The following is a 16507-nucleotide window of genomic DNA, read 5'->3' as shown; positions in this document are numbered from 1 at the left end:
GCGAAACTGTTGTCTGAAACTATTTTCCGTAACTGTTAGTTGAAACTGTTTTGCGAAACTGTTGTCTGAAACTATTTTCCGTAACTGTTACTTGAAACTGTTTTGCGAAACTGTTTGCCGATACTGTTCCCTGAAAGTATTTTGCGAAACTGTTGCCTGAAACTATTTTGCGAAACTATTGCCTGAAACTGTTTTCCGATACTGTTCCCGAAACTATTTTGCGAAACTGTTGCCTGAAACTGTTTTCCGATACTGTTTCCCGAAACTATTGCCTGAAACTGTTTTCCGATACTGTTTCCCGAAACTATTGCCTGAAACTGTTTTCCGATACTGTTCCCTGAAACTATTTTGCGAAACTGTTTTCCGATACTGTTCCCTGAAACTATTTTCCGTAACTGTTGCCTGAAACTGTTTTCCGATACTGTTCCCCGATACTATTTTGCGAAACTGTTTTCCGATACTGTTCCTTGAAACTATTTTCCGTAACTGTTGCCTGAAACTGTTTTCCGATACTGTTCCCCGAAACTATTTTGCGAAACTGTTGCCTGAAACTGTTTTCCGATACTGTTCCCGAAACTATTTTGCGAAAGTGTAGCCTGAAACTGTTTTCCGATACTGTTTCCTGAAACTATTTTGCGAAACTGTTGCCTGAAACTGTTTTCCGATACTGTTCCCCGAAACTATTTTGCGAAACTGTTGCCTGAAACTGTTTTCCGATACTGTTCCCGAAACTATTTTCCGTAACTGTTGCCTGAAACTGTTTTCCGATACTGTTCCCCGAAACTATTTTGCGAAACTGTTGCCTGAAACTGTTTTCCGATACTGTTCCCCGAAACTATTTTGCGAAACTATTGCCTGAAACTGTTTTCCGATACTGTTCCCGAAACTATTTTGCGAAAGTGTAGCCTGAAACTGTTTTCCGATACTGTTTCCTGAAACTATTTTGCGAAACTGTTGCCTGAAACTGTTTTCCGATACTGTTCCCCGAAACTATTTTGCGAAACTATTGCCTGAAACTGTTTTCCGATACTGTTCCCGAAACTATTTTGCGAAACTGTTGCCTGAAACTGTTTTCCGATACTGTTCCCCGAAACTATTGCCTGAAACTGTTTTCCGATACTGTTCCCGAAACTATTTTGCGAAAGTGTAGCCTGAAACTGTTTTCCGATACTGTTTCCTGAAACTATTTTGCGAAACTGTTGCCTGAAACTGTTTCCCGAAACTATTGCCTGAAACTATTTTCCGATACTGTTTCGCGAAACTGTTGTCTTAAACTGTTTTCCGTAACTGTTGCCTGAAACTGTTTCCCGAAAATGTCTTCGGTCCACTGGACGAAACGGCTGCGAGTGGATCGTCGGGGGGCAGATATAGTGAAGGGCAAACACAAATAAATAATTTCACTCGTTTTTCAGGACTGTTACAAATGACAACCGCCGGATTACAAGAGTGCTAGTGCATAAGCGTTGCAAACATGCGAAAAAATTAACAAATTATAAAAATGATAATAATAATCATCAAAACTAATACAACATTTTCTATTATTTATGCAAAAGAAAATTTTTAATACTAGATAGTCAACTAGATAAACACCTATCTTCCCTTAATGCAGTGGTTAGATGCCGAGTAAATAACTATTTAGTTCTTCAGTACGATTCGAATTCAATAACAACATACTATAGTAGAGAGTGTGTAATTTTTTCCAATAAGGAAGTTGTTTCAAACTTAAAATAGCAGAAAATGGTTGTCACTAAGCTAAAAACAAATTATTGGTTGTGATAAAGCTTGGAAATCCTGTAGATTACCTCATTTTAGTGAAAAATATCTCAACATGGTTGAATTAATGGATTTGTTGAATCCACTTAAGTTGTCAGATGAAGATAATGAAAGTTAAGTAAAGTAGAGAAAAGACCTTGACAAAGACAAAAAGGTGTCCATGTTTCTGTGTGGCAACCCTTCCAACAAACCACCATTTACCATCAATTTATTTTAATCTTACGCAATCTCAAATTTGTTTCGATTTAATTATTATTAAATAAACATGTCCTGAAATGATTTAATCAATTTTAAATTCATTCGTTTCAAAAAACTGGAATTTGTTAATTTCCGTTGCTATTCAAATATTTTTTAAAATTAAAATCAGTCCAAGTTAAAGGTTGAGTTGGATTTCCATAGCTCATATCGGTTATTATATTAATACACTGTTCATTTTGAGCAACACACGTTGTTTCTAATAATAGACGTTTTTTTTTGTAGTTGCTCTTCATAAAAAAGATGTGTTGCTAAAGAACACTTATCCGTATATAATTTGCTATCGCTTTTGTGAGAGGTTATCCGATGGGTGAATGACCTGATATTATTCGAATAACTTTAGTCTAATCCATGCATATCTTTTAGATTTTAAGAAAACAAATTCCCTTACCTCAACAATCAACTTCATATTTGATTTTTATATCGATTTTTGAAAATTTCAACTCGCCACAATCCCAATTATAACTTTATATTGTATTCGACCCCGACAATGGATACGTAATTGTTCGAAAGCTTGGGAATATATTATAAATAGTACACTTTCGCCACATTCCCACTACGATAACGCTTATACTTTTATTATACATGTATATATTATTTATTTCATGTTTATGAAATATTTTAGTTTGAAGTGACAGTTATTCGGATATAAATTGCAAATAAACGCATTGTAATTATTGAATTATAAGCAAAACAATGTTCGTTCTGATTAGAAATGTGTTTCGCTACATATACCGCCTCTATTAGAACGAAAGGTTTCATAACAATAATCAGAAATATCTGACCGGAATCTTATACACATAAAGTGAACGGGTGGAGTCAGGAAAACCTTGAATATTCGAACGAAGGAATGTAAGAAACCTGCGAAACTCCCCCTCCATTGAACTAGTTCGTTTTTTTTTACAACTTTTGATCTTTAGCAATCTCTTACTAATATTAAGACCAAACGCGGTAATGAATTAGAGATTTATTTATACAAGGTTGGGTTAGAAATTAATAATATTGACTACGAACAAGATCAGATCAGATTGACGCTACGTACGTACACTGAAAAAAATTGTCATGAAAAATCTGCTAAACACCAAAAGCCATGCTCTTTCAGTGCAGTAATATCCCCTCCAGTATCTACCGATTAATAGAGGAAGGACCAACTTTTGGTTTTTTGGAATTGGCCCCCTTGATACAGGAGTTGTTCCTCTGCAGGGCTAGAGCTGGCAACGTTGTGTATGGTTGTGTTGGATGTTCTGGTTGGAAAGAACAACTGCGGCTGAATCATAATAGAACAAAGGAAAAAGTGGTTAGGGAAAAAAGCAGTCAACGCTACATTCGGATCCGGGGATAGAAGAAGAGACAGAACGTCCAAATCAAAGTGGTGGAACTTGAAAGATAATCAAACGATGTAAGGAAAATACCAACGACAAGACTGCAGGGATAATAATTGGTAGCAGAAAGAAATAACAATTAACATCAATAAAAACCAAAAAAAAAAAACGATTTTTCTATTTTGATTCAAATCTACAGCGATTGTTCATATTGCAGAATAACATTATGACGGGTATACAGTCGCACGCCATCTAACGGCGCCGATTATAATTTGATGTAGCGGAAACTATAGCGCTCGGCTCCATCTATTATTGAATAGCCACGAACTATGTTATTTCTGAAGAAGTAAACTGTAACAGGACAGAAGTTTCCAAACAAAAATTGTCTATAACTAGTTCTTTTGGAAAGTTATCGTAATATTATCGATTTTTCAGTTAAAAATATCAAATTTATCATTATTATAATAAGAAAATTTTATACTGATTGTATAAATGATGTAATTAAATCTGTGTGCCACCCGGTGTGTTAAAGAATTCTCTAAATAATTATTATATTAAGGTTGAGTAATTTTTTAGGCGATTTAAAGAATTCTAATATAACTGGAACAATATATTTTTATATTCGATTCATGTGATAAATAAATCGTAGTCCCAATTTCATCAAAGATACTACGTAATAATGATATAACCGCAGTAGAAATTACTATTTCTTAAATGTAACATTGAAATTATTTATTAATGTAGCTCATTTTATTGTCTGTACCAAAATTATGAAATAAACAATCATTAATTTTGATAAATTAGCTTTGGAATGTTGATTAATCCTAATTAATTATTGTCCAATAGTGTTGACTTGAAAGTAGAAGGTAAATGGGTGTCTCATAAATAATGTCGTTCACTTTGTATATTAAATAATTCCTTTACATTCGATGTATATATCTCATTGTTTCTACGCTCTATTCTTCTCTTTGAGACCTTGTTAAAACCATTCTGGGTGCAAAAAATTGTCGCATTGGATTCCCAACATCTCCTATCTTTGTAAGAGAACCTTCTTTCCGTTAACTAACCGCATTAATAGTTGCAATGAACTTCGAAATATACTAAATAGTCATAACTATTATTCGCGACGAGCTCTGGCCGTGATTTTTCATGTTCTGGTTGTTTAGATAAATTTTTCATCCCAAGTAGTGAAGCCTCTAATAAAACGACGATTAGACTAGCCTTTATACTACTACTGTGACCACTAGTACTACTACTACAACCATGACTACTTATCCACCAAGTCTTCTTTCATCTTCACCCACTTGGTCATTCCATTTTGCGCTTGGTCTTCCCAGTGAGCACCTCCCTGACCTCTCCACGCTCTTCTTATTATTGTCTCTTCATCATTTTTTCTTACATGACCCAGACTCCTAATTCTTCTGTTTCTTATCACAGCCACAGTATCTGGTCGTCTGTACCCTGAGTTCTCTGTTTCTCAATATTCTCCATACTCCTCCTACATGCTTCTGAACCTGGGCAATGACTGCTAGAGACGAACTGAGACTCGACTCGTCGGAGACAAAAGTACTTCGGCGCAGTCTGATGGTAGAGATCCAGATCCACGACGAATGGATGTCGGAGAGTTGAGGAATCAAATTTACGTACCGACAAAAGTCGGAAGTCCGCAAAATTTTAGGACGACCAAGGATAAGATGGCAGGACGACGTAGATCAAAATTAGGCGTTGGAAATTTGTGGAGAAAAGTACAACATCGAGATTAATGGAGGACAGTTGTCCGGGAGGCCAAGGTTCCGTTGAGTGGGTGTGTGTATTTAGTTTAGTATTGACATTTTTGCCATTTTATAGTTGCTTAATGTTGTTTTACTGTAATGGTGATTATTTAATCTATTTCATAAATTTTGCGATGTTTGTCTTATTTAAACAACTTCAGAAGAAACTAGGTTTTTACAAATAAGTCGTGTAGTTTAATCTCAATATTATTAATCATTTCATTAATAAAATCAACCAGTAAACACTCACAACAGTTTACAACCCTGTTTTCCTCATTTTTTTTTTATATTGAAGAAGAAATATCCGAATGGAATCGATCGATTTTATAGAATTCTGCGTAAAAAAAATTAGGGTGGTACGAAAACCACAATAATTCACTATGGACAAGAAACGACATCATCGGTTTCGCAGGGACCTTGCCCCCTTCTTTAGTCTTACCTTATAAAAGGTAAAAGTTGACCCCCCGCGACACTCTAGTCTTGTGCCTACATTCACAAACATGATACTCTTAAGAAACGTGAGTATCACTTGATTTTATTTTTTTTACAAAAAGGACTAGTGACGGTGGAGGTGGTTGAAAGTGTAGTTATGTGTTTCTTTAATAGTAGTTTTACCATCAACAACATTTACTTTCCATATTTCATAAGATTGTTTATTTTATTTTGTTAAAAATCGATTTTCATTTCACAAAAATCTTTTATTAGAACTTGTTGGGGGGTTTTAGTCAGTTTATATTAACGTTTAATTGGAATTTTCTAATCAAATATCCACTAATTTTTGACTGAAATTTCGCTTTTAGTGACAAATCAAGTTTCAATCAAGAAAATTTATGAAATAATCAATAATAAACGTCTAAATTAATTATTATTTTATTATACAGAATGTTCCATTTTCGTCATTCTAAATTAAATGAAGTTTCATCTCATATTTTTTTATATAACAAATCATTTACATGATCCTTTAATCAAATAGAGTTTCAAACATAAAATAACTAATAGAAAAGACTTTTTCTCCAAAAACATTGGACGTTTTCAATTTAAAACTATTTTCAGTCTTAAATTAGTTAAATCTTAACACAAATGGTCAACGCTATGACATCTGACATCTGTCATTTGTCAATCACATATTTTCAAATAAGAAATATACCATTGAGTAGATTTTTTTAAAAATTTATATAGTTTTTACAAAAAAAAGTTTTGATTGGTACCAGATGTGTGTCTGTTAACATAAATAATCCAGTCGAAAATTCTACGTATGTTTATCAACTCCATCTGGTATGTATCAAACCGAACACTGCAACAAAATCTTGGAATACCATTCGTGAAAGGTGTCATCCAAGACACAATCTAAAAGCACCTAGATGTCTTATAACTACCCCTATTTGAACCAAATAAAACTTATAGATTACAAAAGATGATTTTACGAAAATAATTCGTAATCAATTGAGTTTAGGGTGGAACTACCAATAGACAGAATCTTATCACGCCGTTGCAGGACATTTACCCTCAAGTCGTTTCAGAACAAAATTCGACGTGTTGTGTTCGAATATTTTCTTAAAATCTAATTAATATTGTTGAAATTGGAGTGGATTCTTTTCTATACCTCGCTATCTATAGGTACATAGATCATCATCCACATCGACTGAGTTTATACCATCATAGTCATGTAATTGATAGTAAATTGCTTGCATTTTTCATATTTGAATTCGAATTTCGCGCTCTAGAAAGGGAAATTTGAGAGGTTAGGTTGGTAACACGAATCGAAATTTGCGTCAGATAGATCTAAACGCAATAAAAATGAAAATCATTTCGAATTTATTCTGGTCGTTCAAGAGAGAGCCGAGTTGTAAGCATTTTTCATATTTTAATTCGAATTTCGCGCTCTAAAAAGGGAAATTTGAGAGGTTAGGTTGGTAACACGAATCGAAATTTGCGTCAGATAGATCTAAACGCAATAAAAATGAGGATCATTTCGGATTTATTCTGGTCGTTCAAGAGAGAGCCGAGTTGTAAGCATTTTTCATATTTTAATTCGAATTTCGCGCTCTAGAAAGGGAAATTTGAGAGGTTAGGTTGGTAACACGAATCGAAATTTGCGTCAGATAGATCTAAACGCAATAAAAATGAAAATCATTTCGAATTTATTCTGGTCGTTCAAGAAAGAGCCGAGTTGTAAGCATTTTTCATATTTTAATTCGAATTTCGCGCTCTAAAAAGGGAAATTTGAGAGGTTAGGTTGGTAACACGAATCGAAATTTGCGTCAGATAGATCTAAACGCAATAAAAATGAGGATCATTTCGGATTTATTCTGGTCGTTCAAGAGAGAGCCGAGTTGTAAGTATTTTTCATATTTTAATTCGAATTTCGCGCTCTAGAAAGGGAAATTTGAGAGGTTAGATTGGTAACACGGATCGAGACCTGCGTCAGATAGATGTAAGCGCAATAAAAATGAAAATCATTTCGAATTTATTCTGGTCGTTCAAGAAAGAGCCGAGTTGTAAGCATTTTTCATATTTTAATTCGAATTTCGCGCTCTAGAAACGGAAATTTGAGAAGTTAGGTTGGTAACACGGATCGAAACTTGTGTCAGATAGATGTAAACGCAATAAAAATGAAAATCATTTCGAATTTATTCTGGTCGTTCAAGAAAGAGCCGAGTTGTAAGCATTTTTCATATTTTAATTCGAATTTCGCGCTCTAGAAAGGGAAATTTGAGAAGTTAGGTTGGTAACACGGATCGAAACTTGTGTCAGATAGATGTAAACGCAATAAAAATGAAAATCATTTCGAATTTATTCTGGTCGTTCAAGAAAGAGCCGAGTTGTAAGCATTTTTCATATTTTAATTCGAATTTCGCGCTCTAGAAACGGAAATTTGAGAAGTTAGGTTGGTAACACGGATCGAAACTTGTGTCAGATAGATGTAAACGCAATAAAAATGAAAATCATTTCGAATTTATTCTGGTCGTTCAAGAGAGAGCCGAGTTGTAAGCATTTTTCATATTTTAATTCGAATTTCGCGCTCTAGAAACGGAAATTTGAGAAGTTAGGTTGGTAACACGGATCGAAACTTGTGTCAGATAGATGTAAACGCAATAAAAATGAAAATCATTTCGAATTTATTCTGGTCGTTCAAGAAAGAGCCGAGTTGTAAGCATTTTTCATATTTTAATTCGAATTTCGCGCTCTAGAAAGGGAAATTTGAGAAGTTAGGTTGGTAACACGGATCGAAACTTGTGTCAGATAGATGTAAACGCAATAAAAATGAAAATCATTTCGAATTTATTCTGGTCGTTCAAGAAAGAGCCGAGTTGTAAGCATTTTTCATATTTTAATTCGAATTTCGCGCTCTAGAAACGGAAATTTGAGAAGTTAGGTTGGTAACACGGATCGAAACTTGTGTCAGATAGATGTAAACGCAATAAAAATGAAAATCATTTCGAATTTATTCTGGTCGTTCAAGAGAGAGCCGAGTTGTAAGTATTTTTCATATTTTAATTCGAATTTCGCGCTCTAGAAACGGAAATTTGAGAAGTTAGGTTGGTAACACGGATCGAGATCTGCGTCAGATAGATGTAAGCGCAATAAAAATGAAAATCATTTCGAATTTATTCTGGTCGTTCAAGAGAGAGCCGAGTTGTAAGCATTTTTCATATTTTAATTCGAATTTCGCGCTCTAGAAACGGAAATTTGAGAAGTTAGGTTGGTAACACGGATCGAAACTTGTGTCAGATAGATGTAAACGCAATAAAAATGAAAATCATTTCGAATTTATTCTGGTCGTTCAAGAAAGAGCCGAGTTGTAAGCATTTTTCATATTTTAATTCGAATTTCGCGCTCTAGAAACGGAAATTTGAGAAGTTAGGTTGGTAACACGGATCGAAACTTGTGTCAGATAGATGTAAACGCAATAAAAATGAAAATCATTTCGAATTTATTCTGGTCGTTCAAGAGAGAGCCGAGTTGTAAGTATTTTTCATATTTTAATTCGAATTTCGCGCTCTAGAAACGGAAATTTGAGAAGTTAGGTTGGTAACACGGATCGAGATCTGCGTCAGATAGATGTAAGCGCAATAAAAATGAAAATCATTTCGAATTTATTCTGGTCGTTCAAGAGAGAGCCGAGTTGTAAGCATTTTTCATATTTTAATTCGAATTTCGCGCTCTAGAAACGGAAATTTGAGAAGTTAGGTTGGTAACACGGATCGAAACTTGTGTCAGATAGATGTAAACGCAATAAAAATGAAAATCATTTCGAATTTATTCTGGTCGTTCAAGAAAGAGCCGAGTTGTAAGCATTTTTCATATTTTAATTCGAATTTCGCGCTCTAGAAACGGAAATTTGAGAAGTTAGGTTGGTAACACGGATCGAAACTTGTGTCAGATAGATGTAAACGCAATAAAAATGAAAATCATTTCGAATTTATTCTGGTCGTTCAAGAGAGAGCCGAGTTGTAAGTATTTTTCATATTTTAATTCGAATTTCGCGCTCTAGAAACGGAAATTTGAGAAGTTAGGTTGGTAACACGGATCGAGATCTGCGTCAGATAGATGTAAGCGCAATAAAAATGAAAATCATTTCGAATTTATTCTGGTCGTTCAAGAGAGAGCCGAGTTGTAAGCATTTTTCATATTTTAATTCGAATTTCGCGCTCTAGAAACGGAAATTTGAGAAGTTAGGTTGGTAACACGGATCGAGACCTGCGTCAGATAGATGTAAGCGCAATAAAAATGAAAATCATTTCGAATTTATTCTGGTCGTTCAAGAAAGAGCCGAGTTGTAAGCATTTTTCATATTTTAATTCGAATTTCGCGCTCTAGAAACGGAAATTTGAGAAGTTAGGTTGGTAACACGGATCGAAACTTGTGTCAGATAGATGTAAACGCAATAAAAATGAAAATCATTTCGAATTTATTCTGGTCGTTCAAGAGAGAGCCGAGTTGTAAGTATTTTTCATATTTTAATTCGAATTTCGCGCTCTAGAAACGGAAATTTGAGAAGTTAGGTTGGTAACACGGATCGAGATCTGCGTCAGATAGATGTAAGCGCAATAAAAATGAAAATCATTTCGAATTTATTCTGGTCGTTCAAGAGAGAGCCGAGTTGTAAGCATTTTTCATATTTTAATTCGAATTTCGCGCTCTAGAAACGGAAATTTGAGAAGTTAGGTTGGTAACACGGATCGAAACTTGTGTCAGATAGATGTAAACGCAATAAAAATGAAAATCATTTCGAATTTATTCTGGTCGTTCAAGAAAGAGCCGAGTTGTAAGCATTTTTCATATTTTAATTCGAATTTCGCGCTCTAGAAACGGAAATTTGAGAAGTTAGGTTGGTAACACGGATCGAAACTTGTGTCAGATAGATGTAAACGCAATAAAAATGAAAATCATTTCGAATTTATTCTGGTCGTTCAAGAGAGAGCCGAGTTGTAAGTATTTTTCATATTTTAATTCGAATTTCGCGCTCTAGAAACGGAAATTTGAGAAGTTAGGTTGGTAACACGGATCGAGATCTGCGTCAGATAGATGTAAGCGCAATAAAAATGAAAATCATTTCGAATTTATTCTGGTCGTTCAAGAGAGAGCCGAGTTGTAAGCATTTTTCATATTTTAATTCGAATTTCGCGCTCTAGAAACGGAAATTTGAGAAGTTAGGTTGGTAACACGGATCGAGACCTGCGTCAGATAGATGTAAGCGCAATAAAAATGAAAATCATTTCGAATTTATTCTGGTCGTTCAAGAAAGAGCCGAGTTGTAAGCATTTTTCATATTTTAATTCGAATTTCGCGCTCTAGAAACGGAAATTTGAGAAGTTAGGTTGGTAACACGGATCGAAACTTGTGTCAGATAGATGTAAACGCAATAAAAATGAAAATCATCTCGAATTTATTCTGGTCGTTCAAGAAAGAGCCGAGTTGTAAGCATTTTTCATATTTTAATTCGAATTTCGCGCTCTAGAAAGGGAAATTTGAGAAGTTAGGTTGGTAACACGGATCGAGACTTGCGTCAGATACAAAGAAGTTTACACATAGAAAAAGCTGTTTGATTATTTCTTGACGAGAACTTGTACTTGTAGGATGAATCATTCGATTCGGTTTCACAGACTCTTGAGTTTCTATTGGAGGTGGTGGTGAGGCTTCTAGTGACAGTGGGACCATTTAAATGATACTTCAATGTTAAACAATTTTTGATAGTAAACCGATTTGAAATTATTCAGTAATTGGTTCAGCGCCTCCATTGAATAAGGGAAAACTACGAATGAACCCTGTAGATTAGATCCAAATTTATATAGATCCACAATGTTTTTGCTGTAAATATTCTTGTCATTAAGTTTCGAGACGTGTTCGCATCAATATTAATAACTTTATAGCATTGTTTTGGATTTTTACGCAAATTTTTTCCATTTTTTTCTATCTTGGGTAATGCTCCACCATCCACGGTCTTCCTTTTTGTTCAGATCATTTCTTACATGACTTTCCCATTGAGTTTTAAGTTTTGCTCTAGGCTGGTTTCCTAAGGACTCGAATTAGTTAATTTTTTGCCGCGATTCTATAAATCTGGTTTAAGATTTCTCTAATACGGGGTTCTAAATTGTTATATTCTTAACGTTAAAGTATTAAGCTTTTGTTAGATTCATCGTTTCTCTTTCATAATTTACTTCTACTGATTTTTTTGGCATCGCATAGAAGCCGGAATGCTCGGTAACCAGCTCGGATCCGCTCCTAGTTCATTATGATTGTTAACTATTACTCCCAAGAGTATTAAACAACATTTTGTTTTCTTTTCCACTCCAAATATTTAGTCTTACCTTTATTTAGTTCTAGACCTTTTCCACTAGCTTCCTGCTCGATCTCCAAGAATTTTTCCTTTTGGTTTTTTAACCTTCTCGTTATTATCGCAAGGATTATAGCCAGATCATCCTGCTTTGGCCAATTTTTGGACGTATTCAGTCATATTTATAAACCCTAAACGTGATAATTTGGTAAAAAAATTATTTATAGATATGGGATGGTTTTAATTACCAAAAATCTTCGTCTTCTAATCCATAAACTCCAAAGTGTAGTGCTCTGAACTTCCATTTCCAATAACGCCATTAAAATTTGTTCTATATAAATAAATCTTTTCCGTAAATATTTTTGTATATTCTAATAATGAATTCAATGTCGTTTTCCTTATTTATACGTTATTAAATTGCTTTATTTTTGCTATTTGATATGAAAATCGTTTTGAAAATTTCTTCGACGGGACCTTGAAAAAATCCATACGGTAGTCACCTTTAAAATATTCACAAGACTGAGATAACGGGGTCTCATGAGCCCCACCCAAAGTAGTTGGTAATGAGAAATTTATTGAAGCATTCATTCGAAAATCTACATCCTAAATTAAAAATGTCAAGGCTTTTACTTTTATTTTTAATTATATTAATAAAAGAAATTTATTTTTAATTTTGATTAACAAATTATCGAACAAAAATAAATTTTAATTTAGTATAACGCATATTTATAATTATTTTGTTGTAGTTGGCTGTGCTAATTCTAGTAGCCGCAACATTTGCTCAAGATTATTATGATGATGAACCTCAACCTTCACCTAGAGCCAGACCTGCACCTGCTAGAGTTCAACCGGGTTATTCAGGACCGAATGAACCGAGAGCCACTCCAGTTCCAATCCTCAAACAAATCAATAGGTATAATTAACCCAAATCCGTATTTTATATATTTATAATAACAACTATATATTAACGAGTTTATTATAAACAAATGTAGGGAAGAAACAAATATATAAATCAGCTTTCGAAATTATTTTCTCCGTTTCTTGGCTTGGTACCCCTGAATTACAATTTCATTTTGACAACTGACTGGACGATGCATTATTCGATCAAGTTTGAGAGTGTTATTTGTGAGGTTATTTCAATTTTAAAATACTATTTACAATAATTTATAATGAGTTTATAGACCAAGTAAATATAAACAAAACATACAAATCTACAATAAAAACAGTGCTTGAAAAGACCTAACCTCAAAATGAATGACTTAAGCTAACTTTTAAATTCAAATTGTAGTTCCAAAGTCAACTGTCAAACATGAATCAGTACTACCAACTGACCACCTACGTTACGCTGTAATTTCCCTATTATAATTTTTCTATAAATAAATAATGTTAATTCAAGCGGAAATAATGATGCAAAAATCCTTCTGTTACTTGTATTCTATTATAAGTACTAGAAAATAATAATTCAGTACGTTTGTATAACAAACTTATTCCTCTTTTATGGTAAATCTAAACTGAAGCTAAATAGTGAAAAAATTTACCAAATATCATATCAACAAGTCTTGAGTCTTAGTTATTACATTTACATTGATCAAAACGAATGTACGGTTTTCAATGTAGATTGTTTTGGCTTTGCAGCTATAGCTGATTCCATAGCTTGTTCGCAGAATCTGCAATTGTCGTCCTCTGTCATGCTCATCGTCCTAAAGTGGTATTTGATGGGGCAGTGACCTGTCACAAAACGAACCACCAGTGTCGTGTCTTGGTCTTGGTCTTGGTCTTGGTCTTGGTCTTGGTCTTGGTCTTGGTCTTGGTCCTGGTCTTGGTCCTGGTCTTGGTATTGGTCTTGGTCTTGGTCTTGGTCTTGGTCTTGGTCTTGGTCTTGGTCTTGGTCTTGGTCTTGGTCTTGGTCTTGGTCTTGGTCTTGGTCTTGGTCTTGGTCTTGGTCTTGGTCTTGGTCTTGGTCTTGGTCTTGGTCTTGGTCTTGGTCTTGGTCTTGGTCTTGGTCTTGGTCTTGGTCTTGGTCTTGGTCTTGGTCTTGGTCTTGGTCTTGGTCTTGGTCTTGGTCTTGGTCTTGGTCTTGGTCTTGGTCTTGGTCTTGGTCTTGGTCTTGGTCTTGGTCTTGGTCTTGGTCTTGGTCTTGGTCTTGGTCTTGGTTCTTCAGTCTCCTAAGCTGATGTGGTTATATCGTAGGCCTGGAAATTTTTTCCAGTGAGAATCCATTTAATTCTCTAGCCATTCGTTCAATTCGTTTTCTGAGGCAACAGTTGGGTTCTGGTCCAAGGTATGGAGTCGTTGTCCCTTTTTTAGCAAGGCTGTCTGCTTCCTCATTTCCTGGTATACCTTGGCAATTTTAATTTGGCAAAGAAACAGTACCTCCATCTTCATATATATACAGCTACGAATTCCAATTTATAAAATTGATTTTTTAATTTCTAGTATATGATTTTCAAAATTTTTTCTATAACTTGACAATTTTCTTCCATTTTCAGGCACAACGAAGATGGTTCATACACATATGGATATGAATCAGCCGATGGTACATTCAAAATTGAAACAAAACTTCCCACAGGAGACGTGAAAGGAAAATACGGTTACATTGATGACACCGGTAAAGTACGCGTCGTAGAGTACGGTGCCACCAAATACGGATTCGATCCCAGTGGCGAAGGTAACACTTTTTCAAAAAAAAAAAAAAATTTAATTTGAAAATTATTACATTCCATTTTAGGTATTACAGTACCGCCGCCGACATTGGTGGACGAATCTCAAAAAGAAGGACAACAACAAGACTTAGATTACTACGAACCACAAACTCGAGCTCAAATTCCACCAAGAAGAGCTCAAGTCATCAGACCAAAACCTCAACCTCAACCTCGACCACAGCCATCTTTCCAAGAGTATTCTCCTCCACAACAGTTTGAACCTGCACCTGCACGTCCAGGTAATTATTTCAGGCTCTAGCTTCTCTTTTCAATAAATAATCTTCTGATTGGTGCATTTTTTGATACAATGGAGTCTGCAGCCTACTCTAGAGGATAATTGCAGAGAGACTGATGCATATCATGGATTCAATACTATGAATAATGCAAAGTGTGTCTAAGAGGTGTATAAACCAGTAGACCACGTAGTTGGAAGTGATCAGGTCAAGTTGCACGATCATGGAGATCAATTCTCTGCCTATAGCCTGCTCTAGAGTCCAATTGGCTGATGCATTTGATCTTCTCAATAACGTAAACAGTTTCGGCACCTACGGTGTCAATTGTTGCTGATTGCTTTAACCTGATGCAACCAAATTTCAAGGAGTCTAAGGTAGCACCAATCCATCCCAGGTTCTGACTTATCTTTTAAATAAATAAGTTCGTCTGATTGGTGCAAATAACTCCTAATTGTGCATTTTTTTCGATGTAATGGAGTCCGCAATCTGTTCTAGAGGATAATTGGAGAAAGACTGATGCATGTGGCGGTCTTGTGGCTTCGAATCTTGCACCAGCTGGGTCTTACGTCAATATACAGATTAATACAGTACAATAGGTACATTCCATCTACATCATATCTTTAAGAGAGTTTGTAGTATGAAATATATCCACAGTTTAACAGATAGCTTGCTCAGATGGACTCAAGTGTCAAATTTCGCTACTGTGGAGTCCAATTAACAGATTCATTTCTTGAAATCAACTTGATTCAACCAGACTTCAATGAACTTATAGTAGCACCATTTTGTTGTCGTCTTATCTAAATAGAATGACAGTTAGTTCAACTTTTTTGTTAGTTAGTTAATTAGCTAGTTTTGTTTTCAAATATAAATGAATTTTCAGCTGCAGGCCCAGCTCAAATTGATTTCGATTTCGGACCTCCTTCTCGACCGGCACCGACAAGAGCGTTCGCTCCAGTATCGGCTCCTCGTCCTAGACCTCTTCAAATACCAGGAGCACAGCCCGCTCCAATCAACGAAGATTTTGAACCAGCTCCTATCAGAACTCAACCTAGAGTAACTTATGCTCAGCCTGCTTCGGCTCCTTCAAGACCAGCTCCTGTTGCTTTCGAAAGACCCGCTCCTAGATTCTCACCCGCGCCAGCCCCCGCGCCAGTATATCAGCCTAGACCTGCACCGTCTATACCATCTGCGGGCAGATCCGGAGGAATTTTGGATCAGTTGAGTAAGGATTACGCTTTACCATCTGGAGGAGCAGCGCCTCTGCACGATATCAGTTTCGGGTACTATTAAAGACTTACGATTGAAATAATCATAAACTGTCATATTTTAACATAATAGAAAGTTAAGGAGATAATTTGTTTGAACATCGTTGGTAGTTACTAGTTTTTCCAATTCCAATTAATATTAATTACGGGGTGAAGTGTGAATGCACAATCTCTTCTCATCTTCAGTGAATCCCCCGTTATAATTTATGAATATTACTTTTCCCTTTTCGGAAATTATACCCGGAGTAACGTCAGCTTCAGATTGTAGATATTTTGCAAAATCTTCATTTCCATAGCTAGTTACTGAAATCGTTAAATTGTCCACACGAAAAGACTGTAACACCTTGACTGCAGGTTTTGTAAACACTCTAGAATCTTTAAATCAAAGTTTTTTTTGTGAGAAATCT

At 35.2% G+C, this 16507-nt stretch overlaps 1 protein-coding gene across 1 annotated transcript; it reads left to right on the top strand.

Moving 5' to 3' along the window:
* Positions 1 to 4960: 4960 nt before the first annotated feature.
* On the top strand, positions 4961 to 16125 carry LOC130448560 (tyrosine-protein phosphatase non-receptor type 23-like). The gene is made up of 5 exons (XM_056785975.1): positions 4961 to 5095; positions 12647 to 12813; positions 14390 to 14568; positions 14629 to 14841; positions 15716 to 16125. The coding sequence occupies exons 1-5, from the start codon at positions 4961 to 4963 to the stop codon at positions 16123 to 16125; spliced, it is 1104 nt and encodes a 367-aa protein (XP_056641953.1).
* Positions 16126 to 16507: the final 382 nt, after the last annotated feature.

This window comes from Diorhabda sublineata, chromosome 9 (genome assembly GCF_026230105.1).
Source record: "Diorhabda sublineata isolate icDioSubl1.1 chromosome 9, icDioSubl1.1, whole genome shotgun sequence".
NCBI lineage: Eukaryota > Metazoa > Arthropoda > Insecta > Coleoptera > Chrysomelidae > Diorhabda > Diorhabda sublineata.
This window is presented reverse-complemented; position numbering and strand designations above follow the sequence as displayed.

Excerpts from the sequence above, each read along its gene's own strand:
- LOC130448560 (XM_056785975.1), top strand. The coding sequence starts at position 4,961 with ATGGATGTCGGAGAGTTGAGGAATCAAATTTACGTACCGACAAAAGTC. Across the intron at positions 14,569-14,628 it reads ATTCGATCCCAGTGGCGAAG|GTATTACAGTACCGCCGCCG; the intron begins GTAACACTTTTT and ends ATTCCATTTTAG. Across the intron at positions 14,842-15,715 it reads ACCTGCACCTGCACGTCCAG|CTGCAGGCCCAGCTCAAATT; the intron begins GTAATTATTTCA and ends ATGAATTTTCAG.